The sequence below is a fragment of the Amblyraja radiata genome, chromosome 10, assembly GCF_010909765.2.
Source record: "Amblyraja radiata isolate CabotCenter1 chromosome 10, sAmbRad1.1.pri, whole genome shotgun sequence".
NCBI classification, from domain to species: Eukaryota; Metazoa; Chordata; class Chondrichthyes; order Rajiformes; family Rajidae; genus Amblyraja; species Amblyraja radiata.
The window spans coordinates 27071803-27093555 of record NC_045965.1 but is presented as its reverse complement, the minus strand read 5'-3'; the positions used below and the strand labels follow the sequence as shown (position 1 = coordinate 27093555).

The 21753-nt window shown below is 42.0% G+C and overlaps 1 protein-coding gene across 1 annotated transcript in view; it reads right to left on the bottom strand.

The window, feature by feature from the left end:
• Nucleotides 1–5498: 5498 nt before the first annotated feature.
• The window catches only part of LOC116977716 (pappalysin-2-like), a 280018-nt gene continuing 263763 nt past the window's right edge, over nt 5499–21753 (bottom strand). Inside the window, exon 22 of the mRNA XM_033028424.1 lies at nt 5499–10029. Coding sequence (XP_032884315.1) covers nt 9925–10029 — 105 coding nt within the window. The 3' untranslated portion in view covers nt 5499–9924. The remainder of the gene's footprint in view (nt 10030–21753) is intronic.

Below are 21753 nucleotides of genomic sequence, written 5' to 3'. Positions count from 1 at the left end.
TTCAAAAACTTGCATTTGGGTTCTGAGAGAGAGCTAGAGTGCACTTGAGAGACAAATGGTCTTGTGACATTGTGTACATGAGCGAATGAGGAAGAGAGATAGAGAGAGTCAGTGTATGCAGGTCATTGTAAGTACGAGAGAGCGAGAGAGAGAGAGAGGGGGTGCGGGTATATGTGTCAGAGTGCACATGAGTGAGGCAGAGTATGTGTGAGAATGTCAGAGCTCATGAGAGAATCAATCATTCTGAGAGACACAAAATAAGAGTAAGATTTGGTGTGTAAAGGGTGTCAGTGTGCGTGAGTCATTATATGTGTAATACAGAGATAGATACACACATACACACACAGTATATGTGTGTGAGAGAGTTTCTGTATGAATATCGACTGATAATTTAGGGTGATATTTAATGGCTAGGCAATATTACAGAATCTCGGATTGAATTTCCAAATAGATGAGAGGATTCTGTTTCACAAAGATCTGCTCCTTGCAGATGTGTGGTCAAATTATGCTGTTTTCACGATTCTGCCTCAATAACATGAACACAACAGACAACTTTTTTTACACAAAGGGAGGTGGGTGAATGGAAGGAGATGCCTAATGAGGTAGTTGAGGCAGGCACTATCGCAACATTAAAGAAACATTTGGACAAGCACATGGATAGGATAGTTCAGATGGATATGGGCCAAACGTAGGCAAGTGGGACTAGGTAGATGGGACACATTGGCCAGTGTTGACAAGTTGAGCCGAAGGGTCTGTTTCTGCATTGTATGACTATATTACAGGTGGGAGAGACAAGGATCAGAGGCCATAGCCTCAGAAGAAAAGTACATATCTTTAGAAAGGAGATGAGGATAAATTTATTTGTTCAGTGGGTGGTGAATCTGTGGAATTCGTTGCCACAGAAGGCTGTGGAGGCCAAGTCAATGGATATTTTTAAGGTGGAGATTGATAGATTCTTGATTAGAACGGGTATCAGGGGTAATGCGGAGAAGGCAGGAAAATGGGGTTGGGAGAGAAACATACATCAGCCATGATTGAATGGCGGAGTAGATTTGATTGGCTGAATGGCCTAATTCTGCTCCTATAACAAACAAAAACATGTCAGGGCCCCAGTTCCACTGCCGACACCTTTGCCATCTGAATTGTGGTTCATGTTGTCACTTATGGCTGGGTGAGAACTGCTCAGACCCAGCTTGCTTGTTGTATCATGGGAACTGGATAGACATTTGAAAGGAAATGTTTTGCAGTGTGGAGTGAGAGCGATCCACAAAGATTTTGAATTTTCTGTATTAGATATCAGATCTTTACATCTTTCGAGTCACACAAGGCAGCTTCCCATGCAAAACGCTCACCATACTTCCTGCGACTGCTCACAAGCAGAACCTCTTCCGTGTCACTCACATGACTGGATCTTGTCCTTGTTGAGTAGGTGCATGGAACTCATGTGCAAAGTGTTCATACGGTGTCGCAGCAGTAGAGTTGCTGCCTTTTAAAGTCACCGCTGCTCTGTTGTGATATGAATTTGGACTTCTGGATTATTCATCTTCATATTTCTTATAGTGATCTGATACTACACTTCCTAGGCACTCACAACTGTGCAGCCAAATTCTCTCTATCTCCATTTACAAGTTTGCAGATGACACCACCACAGCAGGTCGGATCTCAAACAATGATGAAATGGAATACAGGAAGGGGAGAGAGAGATCTTAATAACATGGTGTCAAGACAACAATCTCCCTATGAATGTCCGCAAAATGGAGCAGGTCAATGACGAGGGAGTAGGGTGTACACTCCCCAGTTGGCATCAATGATGCTGAAGTAGAGATTGGCGAAAGCTTCAAGTTCCTTTATGTAAATATTTTGCCCTGGTCACATTGATGTGATAGACAAGAATACAACCCAATGCCTCTTCATGCTCACAAGACCAAGAAAGTTTAGCATGTCTCAAATGACCCCTAGCATAGAACCATGAACCATGTACCATAGAAAACATCCTGTCGGGATGCATCAACAACTTGGTTTGGCAACTGCTCTGCTAAGGACTACAATACATTGCAGAGTTATGGACGCAGCCCAGTCCATCACACAAACTTATCTCCTCCCTCCCGATTGACTATGTACACTTTATGCAACCAACATTATTAGAGATTAATCACACCCTAATCTTTCTATCAGGGACCAATTTTTCTGTATTCTCCCCTTCCCTAGGGAGAGGATACAAAAGCTTGAAAGCACACACTCCAGATTCAGGAACAGCTTCTTACCTGCCGTTATCAGACTCAAGAATAGACTAAGGATGTATTCCCAATCCCCCAATCAACCTCATTGCATTTTTTTAAATCTGCACTTTCTCTATAGTAGTAACACTATATTCTGCACTATTTATTTTCTCTTTGCACTATCTGTTGTACTTGTATATGGTTTTGATTGTAATCATGTAAGGATGTTTTACCTGAAAAACGCGCAAATAAGTTTTTCACCGTATCTCGGTACATGTGACAATAATAATAAGCCTAACCTCATCCTAACCTTATAGCAGGTTATTGGGAGATGCCTAAAACCTGAACATTTTGCATTCCTGTCAAAGATCCACGCAGGTTTCACTGCCGCTCCAACTCTCTGATCCATCAGTCTTTTTCTGGAGATCTTGTTCTAGAGAACAATTTACATGTTGTCAGCAATCTTTTGGTCACTCAGTGTCTTTGCCTCCTGGACTCTGTAATGCATTTCTTCCTTATTCCAGTTTATATATAAAAGGAAACAGGTGAAACCAAAAGAAACTATCACCAGAGAAGATCTCGTCAGTGGGAGAAATTAAGAAACTGAAGTTTGCATCAACAGGTCAGTCTTAAGACTCCAGTAACTCCACCACTTACTGTGGGCCCTATTTTTTTACTCAATGGTGGCTACATCTACATTGCAATTATGTGAAGCTGAATTCTCAACAGGAACTACATGAGAGATATTGGCCTAGAAAGGTGAAGGTGAAGAACACAGTCCCAGAGAGCAGGGTTCGATCCTGACCTCGGGTGCTGTCTGTGTGGAGTGTGTATGTTCTCCCTGTGACTGGGCAGATTTCCTCCCACATCCCAAAGATGTGCGGGATTGTAGGTTAATTGCCCCCCTGTAAATTGCCTCTAATGTGTAGCCAATGGATGGGAAAGTGGGATAACATAGAACTAATGTGAGAGGTGACATATTGGGTCGAGGCTATTCTTCAGGCTTGAACCAATCAGTGTAAACCAGCATTTACACATCCTTCTTACACATATAACTAATGTGAATGGGTGATCACGGTCGGCATTGACTCCATGGGCTGAAGGGCCTGTTTCCTCGCTTTATCTCTAAACTAAGGTAAACACTTCTACGAACAAAGAATTTGGACCGCATTGAGACTAATAGGTCCTAATTATATCAGAGGAAAGGGTAAAAAAACACATTGATTTGTGAGGATAACTTTATTTTTGTTCAATTTTATACACACAGTAAATCCATAAGACTCAAGCGTTGAAACAGAAAAAAGTTTAAAATATTGGACTTGTGTTCAGTGTTCATTAGCTCTCCAATCACTAAAGAAATCCTTCAACAGTGTGTTGGGTTCCAGTTTTTTTACAGAGAATATCAGCAGCATAAAAGAGTGCATTGGAGACTGCAATGCACCAGGTTAGTATGCGTGAGGTCTGACTGTCTCACACTGAAACATGGGAAGTGGAGACAGAAAGCACCACAGCCAGCAATAGAGGAGTGAGTTGTTGCCCATGTGTGATGTCCTCACTAGTCACTAAAAAACACCTTCCTTTTTAGCGTCAGAATCTGGCGATAATCACCTTGACCAGATTTTTCAGTTTCTATTGAACGTTTGTGCAAAGAAGCTTTCTTATTGTATGGGTGTGTGAACTGGCTTTTGTTGAGGTTTCTTCACTTCTGCCAATGGCTGGGGACCATGCTGAGAAGTGTTCGAGGGCAGGTCAATGGACAAAACCCCTACAGTAGACACAAAAGTTGGAATAAGTCATCCCGACCCGAAATGTCACCTATTCCTTTTCTCCAGTGATGCTGCCGGGCCCGCTGAGTTACTCCAACTTTTGTGTCTATCTTTGGTGTAAGCCAACATCTGCAATTGCTTCCTACACCCAAAGCTCCAAAAGTGACTGGTTTCATCAGCCCCTCATTTGGAAAATTGGTCTGAGAACCTCTCACATTGGATTGGGTTTGGAGGGAGTCACAAGCATTAGTTCTGAAGTACAGTATGTTCTAGCCATTCTGTCACAACACTCATAAAGCAGCTTTCCAATAAGTAGTGTGGAGTGATATGTCAACAAGGTACATTTTGACCCTTTAATGACTGGGTGGACAACACTGAACACAGTCCTTGTGCATATTACAATAGATAAAGAAGAAAACTACTTAAACAAAAATCGTAAATGAGCAGCAACCATTAAAATACATCAAATAATACTCTAAGTGGCAGACACTGCTGACAATTTATCAGGGTCACTGTATTTCAGAGTGAAGTATGAACACTTATCCATTGAATGATTACTCTTTCTGTTCAATATTTGAATGAGCTCTCAGAAAAAGGACTCATTAATAGTACAACAGCCTCTTACTAACTCTTACATTATTTGCTAACACACGCTTGTTTTCAGACTATTCTCTAATGGAGAAGTTATAGCAAGCTTCTTCGTAGGCTAAACGTTTTGAGTGGCCAACAAAATTTCTTCTCAAGGACATTTCTCAAGAAACAGCATGTGGCTTTTAGATATTTCAAACTTTTGAAATGTCAACTAGACTATCCTTTTACTCCATTCTTCTTTCCCCCATTTCCCATATCTCAATGTTATGAAATCAACCCACAGTGTAATCCTTCTTAATAACTCTATACAATAAACTGCCTTCCACCCATTTTGGAAAGACTGGACATCTTGGGCCACCCAAAATGTTATCACTATGTGGATGTGGACAGGAAGATGAGGAAATTCACAGCATGGGAAATTCCAATAGCAATCACTCTTTAATTTTTCAATTGCCTCCCCCTGCGAATGCAGAATTATCTGGATCTGGTTCCTTCAGAGAGCTCACCTCTCTTACCTGGCTCCAACCATGAACCATAAAGATCCATGGTACCAAGCTGTTGAAGTAATTAGGGCTCAGGGAGGTGGGAAAGAATGGAACTCCATCGGGATGAATTAAGTACTTGCCAACATGTGTAAATGTTCAGTTATTAAAAGTGGGAGCTCAACCTTTTAAGCACATTTCTAAATGCCAAAGGAAGCAATAAGCCCAGGACACATCGCCATGGCTAAGATTAGAATAATAATTCAAGAACACCTTAAGGTGTTTTCAATCTTACTTTAAGGAACATCTGTAAAGTGGCAGAATTTTTATTTTTTTTGAAAGTCTGCATTTCTGAAGCATAGCTGGAGTTACATAGAAACATAGAAAATAGGTGCAGGAGGAGGCCATTTGGCCCTTGAGTTTTATGATTTGTCTTTCTGTTATATAGTGGGACATAGGTGCAAAGAGGGAAATGAAGCCAACTAAGTAGATTAGATAAGCTATTCTTTGGGCTGTTGTATACAATTACAATTAAAGGAGTGTTAATCGATGCATAGTTTTAGAACCAGGAAACATGGCCCTCTGCACTCACATGTCAATAACACAATCTTAGATCCATCACAGTCATTTATATTGAGTTAGCTTTGTTTATTCTTAAGCAGCACTAGCCCTGTGTCCCTCTGGCATTGGTGCCTTACAGCGCCAGGGACCCGAGTTCAATCCTGACTATGGGTGCTGTCTGTACAGAATTTGTACGATCTCCTGGTGGCCCTGTGGGTTTTCCCCAATGCTTCGATTTTCTCCCATACTCAAAAGACACACAGGTTTGTAGGTTAACTAGCCTCGGTAAAAAAAATTGTAAATTGTTCCTTGTGTGTAGAATAGTGTTAGTGTACGGGGATCACTGGTCAACGCAGTCTCGGTGGGCCAAAGGGCCTGTTTTCAAAATGTATCTCTAAACTAAACTAAACTAAACTAAAGCATTATCTTAGCAGACAGATACAAAAGGTGCTGCAGGATTCTCTCTTGAGCATTTTCAAAAATGTTAGACAAAATATATTTTTGTGTATGCTTGTCAGAAATTATTTTACTGTGTAATAAGGTGCTTAACAATTGGATGCAGAGAATCATTGCAGGGCAGTACATTCCAATCCAAACCTATTGGCTCTTAAAAAAATATAAAGGGCTGGAGTAACTCCGCAGGTCAGGAAGCATCTCTGGAGAACATCTATAGGTGACATTTTGGGTCAATACCCTTCTTCAGACTCTTAAGAAGAAGTTTACTGACCTGAAACATGTTCTCCAAAGATGCTGCCTGACGCGCTGAGTTAGACCTCCAGCTCTTTGTAATTTTTTTTGTAAACCAGCATCTGCAGTTCCTTGTTTCAACTTCTTGGCTCGTGCTTGTACACGGGTTTGTAAAGTAGTACTTTGTTCTATATCTAAACTGTGAACCTTGTTTATTGCTGTACCCACAGCCAGACAATGGTGATTCAAATGATCTTAATTCCATCCCACCTCCTGCAATGACATTGCAACCAGAAACACCTTTCCAGGGATTAATAATTCTATCCTGATGAGGATTGTGTCTATAGCAGCAGATGCCTGAATCAGAACAATTGCAGACTGAAAAGAAAACTATTGTGGCTGTATATCATTATCCATCATTAATTGGTCTAGGTGAAGCACCATGAACAACAATTGTATTTAAATTGTGTTTTAATGCAGTGAAATGTCCCAAGGTGATTCACAGCAGTATTTTCAGCCAGACTTTGTAACAGAGCCACAAAGATATTAAAACCAATGATCAGAAGCTTTGTCAGAGGGAGAATTTAAGATCGAAAATAAAGTGAGAGGTAATTTTGGGTCAAGTCAGCTCTAGGCCTGGTCATAAGACTAAGGAAATTGCCATCAGAAGTTAGGTTAAGTGATTAGTCTGGAACATCCTTAAAGAGGTTGATCAATCTTACTGATTTTCATTGTTAACAGCGTGCAGGAAACATTAATCCCTACCTGCTAAAATGGCTCAATATTACACTGCATTGATCATCAACCCATAGTGGTCTGGGCCATACAAACATTACATTTTGTAAAATCAGTCTTCACATTATTGTCCTGCGGTGTCAGGCAGTGCCCTAACAAGTTTCCTCTCCAGCCTCCTTTGCAGCTCTAAGACGGGTAAACCTCCGACACAGAAAGTTTGTTGCTTTTGGAATTCTTTAGTTCACACTGGTCTCATGTATACTGCCAATACTGTTGCCTCTTTGTGATATTCTTTCTGCGTGCATGTGTCTTAGAAACGCTAAGCCTTGGAAACATTGATGTTGCGTTCGGTCTTAAGCTGTGAAACACAGTTCACCTTGAGGGGAACTACTTGTCCATCAGGAAGACTACAGGAAGGACTCTGCAATATCAGTGTTCTGCTGCTATGTAGTACTCTTTCCCTTTGCAGTGATTGGACTGGTATAAATGGTGACTACCTCCCTAGGCTGGATGGTGCTAATATTTCCAAGTTAGAAAAAGTCGCAAAGAAGGCCTTATCTGGTTAAATGAGTAAATGTGTTCAAAACTTTACAAAATCACTTCAGCTGAAGATGTGTTCTCCGTTTAGTACATCCTTTATCGTCGAATAATTGAACAGAGTGGAAAGAACAGCAGACAAATTCAAAAGAAGAGAAAGAAAAGGCTAAGGTAATTGAAGATTCAACATAGTTTGATATTGAATTAGAACGTGGGAGCAGGAGGTAAAACAGATGGTTTTGTTATTATTTGGACCTTACATTTTTTGAAAAAAACTGTTCAAGTTTATGAAATAGATGTGGGACCAATTAGATCACTTTTAAGGGAAATTGTTCGCCTTGTGTGATCTTTCATACGATGAATTTGATCAAAATCTCTTACTATTAATTTAGGTTATTTACTTTATTCTACAGTTTTGTTACTTCGACTCAGCTGTTATCAACGCCTTGACAAGGTTTAGACACAGAATTAATTTGATCAGTCTGAAGAAAGGTCCTCACCTGAAATGTCACCTAGTCATGTCTGACCCACTGAGTTACTCCAGCATTTTGTGTCTCTTTGTTTTGTTAACCAGCATCTGCAGTTCCTTGTGTTTCTGTCTTAATTTCACAATGATTTTGGTTTAACTTATGTAGGCTAAAGACTTTGTTGTACTATCCAAAACCTACACATTACTATAAACACTGGATGAAAGCTTACTGATGGTAGACGGCCTTGCAGAATTGAGGTTACAATCGGGTCTGCCATAATCCTTTTGAGGGGCAACAGAGACTTGGAGGTAAAGTGGCATAAAGTGGTACAGCATGGAAACAGGCTTGTTTGCCCAACTTGCCCGCGCCGACCAACATGCACCATCTAAACTAGTCCCACCTGCCTGCTTTTGGCCCATATCACTCTAAACTAACCCTATACATGTACTTGAACATAGTTTAAAGAAAAGATTTACTCAAAAATGAGCCATGGATGAAGGGCTTTGTTGGAGACTGGCAATTGGTGAATTCCTGCATGGGGTAAGTTAGAAGGAGATTTGATAGAGGTGTTCAGAATTGTGAACAGTTTTAATTCAGTAAATAAGGAGAAGCTATATAAGAAGAGGCAATAGACAGGACATACATAAGATGATTTTCAAACAACCTTGGATGAATTGAACACCTGTTGTGATCTAGGTTGTGTTGACTGAAAAGAGCAAAGTAACTTTGGATGGAAATTGGATAAATATTGTAAGTGGAGTGCTCTCGGATAGCTGTGAAGAAAGAGCAGCAATGACTGACCAACTGAATACTTGAATAACAAACTGTTGGCTTAAGTGCACCGAGCTGAATGATCTCCGCCTATGTTACATCGCAGTATAGCTTTAACTTTTTCCATTAACAAACCTGCATAGGTTAACGAGGTTGGCTGCTTCTCATTCTGCTTTTACAATTGAAAGGGTTTAAACATGGAATACTAAGAAACTAATGAGCTAACTATACAGGTAAACAAACCATGGTATTGAATTGGACTGTCTTCATACAGTATATCCAATGCAGAGCAAACATGAGCTTGTCTCACAGTTTTGGCAGGGCTTGTAATCCCTTTATTATTTCAGAGGTATTTTCCCAGTTGACTGTAGAAGGTGTTAGAATTCTAAGTTACACAATAGGCTTTACCAGCATGTTGCTTGCAACCAACCAACTTGTATTTCTGCTCAGGGTTGATGTAGATATGCCAATGTTGGTTGGAAATGGTGTGGGAAAGTTGAAGAGGCTTCCGTCTATGTTTTGTATTCATAATACCAATAGAGTAATGACGTTGCAGTTAGCATATGGCCATTCAGCACAATATTGAGTCATATTGATTCCCCCATCTTAGGTGAAGGATGGCAGTGAGTGAGATTCAAATCGGAGGAAATGGCGTAAGTCAGGAAGAATGGCTTCAAAGTAATTTCTGAAAGTGGGCAAGAGAACTGATGGAGGTAGGGAGCTTGACACTTTTGATGAGCTCTGAAGCAAAGGTAATGAGATAAAAGTTTGGAGAAAAGTCTAGTAGTGATAGTGTAACTTAAGTGAATGCAGGAGGAGCACGAGTCAAATGCAAATCTCATGTTGTATCTCACACTGCAGCAACCATCTGACTTCTGCACAGTTTAGCCTCTAGGTGTCAGAATGAAACTGCTGATTTTTTTATCATTTATGTCCATTGTTAAGACAGTTTCATTTGTTTCTCACACTGACCTCCATAAGTTCACAGAGAAAAAAAAACATTGCCTTTGTAACTCTTACTTTCTTTAAATAGAACAAAATAAGGTGTTTGTGACATTACTGCTGGTCCGAGGCCAGAAGGTACAGTGTCCACTTCTCTTCCATGTTAGTGAAATCCAAGTTGTCTTTCTTTCTGAAGGTTCTCCTCTGCATTTGGGTCCCGGCAAGTACATTCATCCTGATCATCACAGTCAGCAGCAAAGGGAATTACCTACGGGGGAGCAATTGGAAAGAGCACAACTTGAAGTGGAAGCGTATTAAGACAAATAACAATAAAACTACAGATAAGCTACGAACAAAGAAAGTACCATAAATGTTGGGCTCAATGTTGATGGTTTTATGCAACTATAATGCTTATGTCAAGAAATAGATGCCACACCATCCAACCCAGGCAAATGCAGGGAATGAAATAGCTGAGGAATTAAATAGCACGTGAGGAGAAATCTAGCTGTGAACTTTACAAAGTAATCAGGGATGCCAAGATACAAATACAGACCAAGCTAGAGTCCCAGACTAATCACACAGACACATAATGATTGTGGAATGACTTGCATGGTATAACGGACTTCAAAGCAAAGTTGTCCAGAATTGCTGGCAAAGACGGGGGCTGCGCAGTGGCACAGCGGTAGAGTTGCTACCTTACAGCGTCAGAGACCCTGGTTCAATCCAGACGACAGGTGCTGTCTGTATGGAATTTGTACATTCTCCCTGTGACCGCCTGGATTTGCTCCGGGTGCTCTGGTTTCCTTCCACTCTCCTAAGGCATGCGAGTTGAAAGGTTTGATAAAAGTGTAAATTGTCCCTAGCAGTTAGGATGGTGTGATCGTTGATCGGTGCGGACTTGGTGGGTCAAAGGGCCTGTTTCTACGCTGTATCTCTAGTCAAGTCTAAAAATGCTCATCCGATGAGCTCAATGCATCTATGATTGCTTTGAACATACAGTCAATTAATTTATGTTACCCACCCCAACAGCCTTGGATGTGCCTCTACCCAGAGTCACCATCACAGACATCAGATCAGCCTTGCTGAGAGTGAACCTGTGGAAAGTGACTGGCCCAGATGGAGCTCCAAAACTCCATGGAGCAGGTGGCAGGAGTATGTGGAGGCATCATTATCATCTCCCTGCACCAAACTAATGTTCCCATCTGGTTAAAGAAGACTACTATCATCCCAGTGCCAAAGAAAATAAATTGTGTCTTAAGGGGCGACCTAATACGCGAGTTAAGAAGAGTGTCTTCGGCCTTCAAGCTCGAGGGCACTCGCCTGGAAAACCTCGAGCTGGATCGACCGACCGCACACACACACACATCGCAAAAGCGGGGGCCAGGGAAAGTGAGGGAGCACTATCTGCGTGATGAAGAGGATGGTAAATGGCTGCCACAGTGTACAGTAGAGAGGGGGGGGGGGGGGGCGGAGGAGAAGGGGAGAGAAGGGGAGAAGGAGTGGAGACACTTTTAAATTAAATTATTGAAATTTCATTTTAATTTATGCATTAAACTCATTACAGGGAAGTGAGTTGAGTAACTAACAGTAAGTATCCTTGTAGTGACACAGCAATTATGTGTGATGCAAAATTAAAACATCAGCTGTAACACAGAATATAGAATAATACAGCACAGGAACAGGCCCTTCAGATGGGATAGGATTTGTGGACATGAACTGTTAATATTTAATTCTGCTGATAAAATCATAGTCATGCAGCACAGAAGCAGGCACTTCTACGCTGTGTGTGGTCTTGGCGTCGAAGGACAAGATGCCAAAGCGAAGAAGTGGAGGCCAAATAACTGAACGGAAACAACGGCGAAAAGCCAAATAGCCAAACGGACGCGACGCCGCAAAGCCAAATAACCGAAAGGGCGGGACTCAGAAAAGCCAAATAACGCACCGACCTCGTCCATGGGGGCGGGACTTGTCAGCGATTGGTCCAGAACCCCGCATCCATCACATCACTGGCCAGGTGAGACGGGAGGGTGGGGGTCATTTAGAGCGGATTATTATTGTAAGTGTTGATCTACCACGGTGCTTGGGGTTAAGAGGCTAGAATCTCTCTATCTATCTCTCTCTCTCTCTCTCGTTCTTTCTCGCTCTCTCTCCCTGTATCTATCTAGCTCTCTCGCTCTCTCTCTCTCTTGGCATTACCGGAATCATTTGGCGTTTTGCAAAAACAACTGCAGCTGCAGTTTCTTCCTATTGAAGAAGAACCTTGGCCCGAAACAACTCCTAATCCATTCCCTCCACAGACTGAGTTCCTCCAGCACACTGTGTTTTTTATTTAATTCTGAAATTGAAGATAGACACAAAAAGCTGGAGTAACTCAGTGGAACATGCAACATCTCTGGAGTGGAATGGGTGACGTTTCGTGTCGAGACCTTTCAGCATTATGCGTTGCCCGTGCATAAAATACGATCACACCTGCGTACGTCTGCGTGTGTGTGAGTAAGTGTGAATCGGCATGAGTTAGTGTCAGCGTGCACGCCCGAGAGACGGGAAGTGTCCGCGCTGTGCTGCCTCGAGTCTTTATTCGGCGTTGCGCCCTTTCGGTTATTTGGCTTTTCGGCGTCATTTCCGTTCGGTTATTTTCCTTCCACTTCTTCGCTTTGGCTTCTCGTCCTTCTACGCCACATCCAGGTACCCTTATAGCGAACATGCTGACATCCCATCTACACTAGTCCCACCATCCTGCATTTGGGCTATATCCCTCTAAACGTTTGCTATTCATGTACCTGTCCAAATGTCTTCTAAACGTTGTCATTGTACCCGCTTCTACTACCTTCTCTGGCAGATTGTTCCCTGTACCCACCATCCTTCATGTGAAAAAATGTCCCTCAGGTTCCTATTAAATCTTTCCTGTCTCACCTTAAATATATGTCTTCTAGTTCACGATTCTCCCACTCTGGGTAAAAGACTGTGCATTCACCCCATATATTCGCCTCATGATTTTGTCGACCTCTATAAGATCACCCCTCAGTTTCCTGCATACTATGGAATATAATCTCTCCCTGTAGCTCGGCAATAAGAAAAGGGAAGAGAAGATAAAGAGATCACTTTTGTGAAAGCTGAAGAAATGACAAAGGTAAAAGTGGGCGGTTACAGGACAAGTGAGGATGGTCCAGGAGGAAAAGGTGGGCCCAGAGGAAAATCAAATAACCCTACAGATGCTGGAAATCTGAAATAAAAGCAGAAAATGTGGGACATCCTCGTCAGGTCAGGCAGCATCTGTGGAAAGACAAGCACAGGCTGTGTTTCAGGTCAGAGACCCTTCTGGTCTCGATGAGGTGTTCATGAGAAATTGTTGAACAGTGTGGTGTCAAGAAAACTGAAAGATACAAATATGGTGCCTCGAGTTAAAACTATATTCCGCACTCTGTATCTTCTCCTTTGCTCTACCTATTGTACCTGAGTTGGACTATATAAGTATAGTATTATTTGATCTGATTTGATAGCATGCAAAACAAAGCTATGCACCATATATCGGCGAGACCAAGCACAGACTCGCCGATCGTTTCGGTCATCACCTTTGCTCAGTCTGCCTCAGCCTACCTGATCTCCCGATTGCTAAACACTTTAACTCTCCCTCCCATTCCCATACTGACTTTTCTGTGCTGGGCCTCCTCCACTGTCAGAGTGAGGCCAAACACAAATTGGAGGAACAGCACCTCATATTTTACTTGGGTACCTTTTAACACGGCAGTATGAATATTGATTTCTCTAACTTCAAGTTACCCTTGCTTTCCCTCTCTCTCCATCCCTCCCTCATCATAGTTCTCCGACTAGTTTCACTGTCCTTCTGATTAGATTTTACTGATTGTATGCCTCATTGTCACCTTCTCCTCAGCTAACAATGATCCATTCTACATTTTCCTGTAATTCCACAGATTCACCACTCTGACCAAAGACATTCTTCCTCATCTCCTTATCATAGAAGGTCACAGAGAGAACCCTTGGCCCTGGACTCAGCTGTCCCATCCTTAATCCATGAATTTATCATCATGAGGCTTGGCTCACTGAAAGAGGATCAGCCTCAATTAAAACCAATGTTTCAACTTGATTCTCAGCTGTGGATCACAATTCCATTAAAAAAAGGATGTTAAAACCATATGAGCTGCAATGTTATAAAATAACTGTGATATGGAAGTTTGACAGAAAGGAGATAAGTAGACAAAAATATGTCAGATCCACAAACAACAAATCCTGGTGTGCAGACATTTCTCCCATTACCCTGTCCCCTTTCAACCCCTCTACTTCCACCTCTATCATTCACTTTGGTTTTACATTTCACCCCTCTTTCTCGCTTCTCTCCTTATCTGGCACCCTTTTGTCTCCTTATCTCGCCCTTTTGTTTCTTTTTCATCTGCGGCCTTTGTCCACTCATTTGCCAATCAAACCCCCCCCCCCCCCCCCCCAGGATTGAAAATTATCCGGTGATTTGCGATAGACACAAAGTGCTGGAGTATCTCAGCGGGTGAGGCAGCATCTCTGCAGAAAATGAATGTGATGTTTCGGGTTGAAACCCTACCCGAGACCAAGAGTTTATGTGGCTGTGGTAACGAGTCTGGGTTGCAACATGGTCGGAGATCCAGAGAGCAGGAGGAATCACAGAGGGGAGAGGCTGAGGTAGTGAGACCGGGTTAATGTGGGATAACATTTCACCTTCCATTCGACCACAGTGGTCTTTCGGATGGCTACATCACAGGCACCACAAGGTTAACATACTAATCAATGTCATGGTACCAAGCAGAACTGTTGCTCAAGATAGCAGGAGAATTTCTATAAGCATCTTGAAAAATCACCAGAGAATGCAGAATGTAATTTACTGTGTATCTATAATTCTTAACAGTAACTTTTAACTTTACAAAGAACTGGCATTTTCTGGATATAAACCACTGCACTCCAGAAATATGTTGAACAGTGTGACCATCTTATCAATCTCAAAAGTGTAATTTGAAACTTTGAGAAATAAACGTTGTCATGTAACCATGCAACACAAACACATTGGTGATCCTGAAGGAACACTGCACTGTGGGAAAATGCCTACCATTCAGTGATTTATTGCCATAGAGACCATTTCACAATGTGAAAGCGAGCATTTTATTTCATACATAGCATGTATAAAATTGTAAAAGATCAAAGCATCTGTGCATCTTGACCTGTTGATCACGCCTCCCCAATTAAATTGACCTTCCTGTCTTTGTTCTGCTCTCTAATTCAATTAACTTCAGAATTTTCCCTTTGTACAGTTTGCATAAACTTTCTTTTGTCCCAACACTTTAGGTTTTGGTCCCTGATCTTGCAAGCTGGCCAAGTCACAGGTTTTATGCAGGAGATCCTCCAGTGTTAACCCTGCTGTTGTCTACAGACTCAGCTATTGTAAGTTTCAACTGCAAGGGGTAGATAAGTGCACACACCACAAGCACTCTTCCTTAGATTTAGAGTTCATGTTCTGTTCTAAGTATTGTCACCTTCGTTTCCCAAAATAACTTCTCAATGGGAAATCTCCACTGCAATTTTAAAAGGAGATTTTTTTTTCACATTGTTTTACCTTTTTGATTGTCAGCAGTCCATTATGTAACTTCTGCAAGGGTTTCCTTACAAAAAGTCTCCACGTCAAAAAAATCTATCTACTTGCTTGCCCGCCTACCTACATACTTTTGATTACTTTCTCAATATTTTTTACTAGTGTAAACATTTGCAGTTTCCATAGTCCATTGTCCTCATTTCGGAGAGACAATCCCAGGTGTCTTCTCCCAATGTAGATCTCAAAGCCACCATTTCAAAGAGAAACCGTAGAGTTCTTCCTTGTATGATTGACACTATTTCTTTTTCATAAACCTAAAATTATTATTTGATCTTTATAATTTCATTGCTGGTGGCAGCTTGCCACAGTCCCTTTGCTACCAGTCATATCTTGAGAACATTTAGGCAGGTACATGAATCGGACAGATTTGGAGGGATATGGGCAAAACGCAGGCATGTGGGTCGAGTGTAGATGGGACACGTTGGTCGGCGTGGGAAAGTTGGGTCGAAGGGCCTGTTTCCATGCTACGCCCCATCGCATCCAAAAGATTGCACCTCCAACAGAGCACTGTTTACATTTTAGCCTCATGCATCTGTTTCAAGAATGGTCCTTTAACACAGAGTTTCCTGATTTAGAAGCAAATTCAATTTCTGAGCCAAACCTAACACTTTAAACCCCAAAGGAACCTGAAGAGAACTATTATAGGGAAACATAGTCTGCATCATCTGATGGTAGACAAAAATGCTGGAGAAACACAGTGGGTGAGGCAGCATCTATGGAGCGAAGGAAATAGGCGACGTTTCGGGTCAAGACCCTTCTTCAGACTGAAGAAGGGTCTCGACCCGAAACAACGCCCATTTCCTTCGCTACATAGATGCTGCCTCGCCCGCTGAGTTTCTCCAGCATTTTTGTCTACCTTCGATTTTCCAGCATCTGCAGTTCCTTTTTAAACACTGCATCATCTGATAGCCAGCTCAACTTTATTCCTGCTACTGGAGTCATAGAATCATACAGCACAGAAGCAGGCACTTCAGTCCAACCCAAGACAATGCCTAACTCCACATCTACTCTAATCTCATTTAATTCTCTTGGAATTCTCATCTACTTCCCCCCCCAACGCTCCAAGATTTTGCCTTTCACCTGCACACTATGGTCAATTTACGATGTCTAATTAACCTACCAACCTAAAAATGTTGTGCCTCTATTCAAGAAGGGTTGCAGGAAAAATGCTGGGAACTCTAGGCCAGTGATCTCAACACTTGTAGTTGGAAAGTTACTAGAAAGCATTCTGAGGGATAGGATGGAAATAGCATTTGGATGGACAAGGGCTGATCAGGACCAGTCAGCATGATTTTGTATGTTGGAGGTCTTGTCTCACAAATCTGCAATGATTTAGTTTTTTGAAGACGTGATCAAAAAGGTTGATGAGGGCAGACCTGTAGATGTTGTATACATGGATTTTAGTACGGCATTCGACAAGGTTCCGCATGGTAGGTTGCTCTAGGGGGTTAGATCGCATGGGATCCAAGGTTGGATAGCTGAATGCATAGATTACATGGAAGAAAGCAGAGGGTGATGGTGAAAGGTTGCTTCTAGGACTGGAGGCATGTGACTAGTAGTGTGCCTCAGGGTTTGGTGCTGGGCCCGTCACTTTGTCATCTACATCAATGATTTCTGAGGGGTAACTTTTTCCACACAAAGGGTGGTGGTGTGTGGAACAAGCTGCATAGGAGGTAGTTGAGGCTGGGATTATCCCAAGTTTTAGAAACAGTTAGACAGGTACATAGATAGGACAGATTTGGAGGGATATGGACCAAACGCAGGTGAGACATGTTGGCCAGTGTGGGCAAGTTGGGCCTGTTTCCACACTGTATTACTCTATGACTCTAAATGTAATAGGTGATGATTCGGGTCGAGACCGTTTTTCATTTCACCCATTGTATATGGAAGGGCCTATTTCCACGCTGTTTCTCTAAACTAAAACTAACAATCACCTGATCTTGTTTACACTGCAAGAATCATTGTTTAACAGACCCTCTCTTGCATTGTCAAAATATGCGTTCCCACACTTTCAGATCTTAACTTGAGGACCAACCTTATGTATCTCCATTACGACTTTGAAACTTACAGAATTGTGGTCACTGTTTCCAACCGGCTCCCCTACTAAAACCTCCTCCATCTGGCCAGTGTCATTTCCTAAGATCAGGTCAAGTACAGTCCCATCTCTAGTTAGACTATCAACATATTATCTCAAAAAACTACCTTGGATACGCAACAAATTCCACCCCATCTAAGTTCCTGACTCTAAGGCAATTGCAGTCAATACTTTGAAAGTTAAACACTTCAACTTCGGTAACCTTATTGCTTTTGTGCCTTTCTGCAAATTACTTATTTATTTACTTCTCCCATTCCTGTTGGCTATTGAGAGGCTTATATTATGACCCCAGTAACGTGGTCACCCCTAAGTTCTACCCACATGGTCTTGTTGGAAAATCCATTGAGTTTATAAAAATGATCTTTCCAAATTAATCTCTCCAGCTATAAAATGTTCTTTCTTGCCCAAGGCTTGGATTCAAAATCACTCTGATTTCCCTGCTGCTGTACTTTAATACAGTGCCACTGCCAATGGCAGTTCTCCAGTAGCTCACCATAGTAGTCTTACTTCACGAGGTTATATGAACAGTGAGTGCCAGGAGGCTGTTTCCTTAAGGAAAAGGTCATCACAAACTTCTCCTTGTTTTCATGCACAATAGCTTTGATTCTACACGTGACTCATCTATAATGGGAATCCTCCCCGCATTTGTAGCTGCCCCCTCCCCCCCCCTTGTATAGAAGCACTGAGGCAAACATAATTTATTAAAGTAATGTTATTGATTTTGGGCTGTAGCTTTCATCTGCCAATGATTTGTGATTAAAGCCAATGCCAATTAGTCTTTCCTGAAAAAAATGCCAATATTGATGCTGTAAATATCAGAACCAGCCCTATGAGCATTGCGGTTAAGAGTAGGAAGTCATTCACCTGCGTCAGACTTCCAATTGCAGAAGTCGTGCTGATTACTGACAATTATTTCCTCCTTACACTCCCATACTTTCCCCAGCTTATTGTTTCTAATAAATTGGTATTAAACCGGAACTGAATGGATCATTAACTACCCCCATCTTCATCACGAGTGCAAACCCTCCAAATACCCAAATGGTTGAGGTAATATAACATCCTGATTCACTTAGGAGAGGAGAAAAAAAAGACAAACTCGTACCATATGTACAGTCAACAAACGGTTGATTCTGGTGCCAGTAAGGTGCATGTTTTCTTGTGTTGTGCTGTCTCACAAACTACATACCTGATAACATTGATAACCCGATAACACTGAGCATTGTACAGATGGGTCCAGTATTTTATTGGTCGGCAGAAGGCATGACAAGCTTTGTGGCAGCCCTGTAGTCACATGAGGCCAGCATCCTGTCCCTACCTTCGTGCTTTAAAGGAAATCTGAACAGAGGTATGAAGATGCATTTGGAACTAACCTGTGGTATTATAAGAATGACATGAGGAACAGTTGCAATGGATGACATTACAAGGTATAGACTATTGTGAGCAATTTTGGGTATCATATCTGAGGAAGTATGCACTGGCCCTGGAGAGGGTCCAGAGGAGGTTTACAAGAATTATCCCAGGTAAGAGTAGGTTAACTTGATGAGTGTTTGATGGCACTGGGCTTGTACTCGCTGAAGTTTAGAAGAATGGGGGGACCTCATTGAAACGTACCAAATAGTGAAAGGCTTTTAAAGAGCGGATGTGGAGAGGATGTTTCCACTAGTGGGAGAGTCTGGAACTAGAGGTCATAGCCTCAGAATTAAAGGATGTTACATAGAAACATAGAAAATAGATGCAGGAGTAGACCATTCGGCCCTTCAAGCCAGCTGCATTCAATATGATAATGGCTGATCATCCAGAATCAGTACCCAGTTCTGGCTTTTTCCCCTTATCCCTTGATTCCCTTAGCCCCAAGAGCTAAATCTAACTCTCTCTTGAAAAGGAGATAAGAAAGAATTTCTTTAGTTAGAGAATGGTGAATTTGTGGAATTCTTTGTCACAGAAGGCTGTGGAGGTCGTCAAAGTATATTTTAAAAGCATAGATAGATTCTTGATTAGTATGGGTGTCAGGGGTTATGGGGAGAAGGCAGGAAAATGGGGTTAAGAGGAAGAGATCAGCCATGATTGAATGGCAGAGTAGACTTGATGGGCTGAATGGCCTAATTCTGCTCCTATTACTTATGACATGACTAAAAAAAAGACACATATTGTGCCGGAGAAACTCAGTGAGTCAGCCAGCGTCTCTGGAGAACATGGATAAGTGACATTCTGAGTCAGGACCTTTCTTCCTACTGATCAGTCTGAATAAGTGTCCTGACCCAAAACATCACGTATCTATTTTCTCTAGAGATGCTGCCTGACCCACTGAGTTACTTCAGCGCTTTGAGTCTTTTTTTGTAAACCAGCATCTGCATAGACCAGCCAGATTGAGTATTATAGTTGCTAAGGGGAGACGTTAGTGTGCGTTGTCAATATGCATCTAATGGGCTGTGTATCCTTGCAAATGTGTTTTGTGTCAAGTTTGAAGCCCATTACTTCTGTGCTTCTGATACCTGGATTACCTCGAGAAGATGAATCGAGCATTGGATAGGTCCCACCAACATCTCTGCAAAATTCTCCCAACCCACTAGAAGGATAAGCAAACCAGTAGCAGCAGCATGATTCCTCCCAGCTCAATCAGCTCCACTAGGCAGGGCAAGTTAGTCTCTTTCCCAACACTAGACTTCACACACTGCCAATCCATTCAAAATCCTGCCATGGAGCATATTACTGGGTGGACAGAGGGAATGATAATTGCAAACATTCTTGAAAAGCAATGTAAGATCCCTATCAATACCTGACAATCTCTGGTCCATGATCATTCAAAGTGCAGAAGGACCATTTGGCCTTCAATGTTTGAAACTCATTTCCATGCATCGGGAGCACAAAGTCGAAAATGAACAGAAGAACCAATGCATGACCACACAAATGATGCACCAACCCATCCCATTAGGCATCCCCTGCCCCATCTGTGGAAGAGTTTGCATGTTCAACAATGTGCTCAAGTCATCACAGAAATGGCGTTCGAGCCAGTCATCCCCAAAGCTAAGACACTGACACTAGCAAAGACTTCCAGATGGAGACACAAGGAACTGCAGATACAGTGATTTTTCTAAGCCCCATCAGGGCTGAATGCTGCTTTCCCGGTCTACCTCAGTCAATCCCAACCTTTCTTTCAGCCTCAACTCTCTCGTCTGACTGGACTTTAAGACTTAAGAAATACAACGTGGAAACACGCACGTTGGCCCACTGAGTCTGCTCCAACCAGCGATTCCCGTACACTAGCACTATCCTGTACACAAGGGACAATTCACAATTTTTTTACCGAAGCCAATCAACCGACAAACCTGTATGTTTTTGGAATGTGGGATGAAACCGGAGTACCCGGAGAAAACCCATGTGGTCACAGGGAAAACATAGAAACTCCATACAGACAGCACCATTGTCAGGATCAAATCTTGGTCTCTGGTGCTGTAAAACAGAAACTACCATTGTGTCACCCTGATTCTCTGGCTTAGAAATATACCAAGGCTCCTTCCTCCTCAAAGCACTGAAACCAAGAGTCACTTTCAATTGATTGACAATATTTCCCAGTCTTTAGAATTAATATTTCCATCCAAAATAGCAACGTTCCCTGGTATCACTCCATTGGATGTAAATCCAGTCTCTAACACAGTGGAGTACCTGACTCAATAACTGCATTGAATTATTGCCCAAAACAAAATATTTACATCTGCAAAATTTTCAAGTGATTATTTCCATAAGCCAGTGTTTCTGAGCAAAAACATATCCTACTGTGACATTCATTAATTAGAATCCTCAAATAGCCAGTGGCAGTGGGATTCTAGCCATGAATGCAAAGCACAGACATACTGTAATAAAATGTTTAGTGGAGCAGTTACTGGCGCAGACAGCACGCAGCTTAAGATGTGTTTCAGTGAGAGTCCCCCACTGTGCTTGCAAATAAAAGAGTCACAGTATATAGCATTACCATAAATTTAACTTTATAGCTTCAGTCAACATCCTACTGGGCAATCCTTCAAACCTTAAAACTTTAGCTGAAATAAAAATAATGATTACAAACTAAAGGAGGTTTCCCTGCTTTCATTGCTTGGAGCCAAGATTGGGAAAGTGACATCATTGTTTTTTAATGAATGAATTATTGGGCCTAACTTTTAAACGTTCTCCCCTCATCAGCAGCCTCAGCTGGAGAGATGGCCTTGGCATCACCCCCTGGGATGGCTAGTTCCTGTGGAATCTAACTGCTTTTTATGCATGTCATCAGG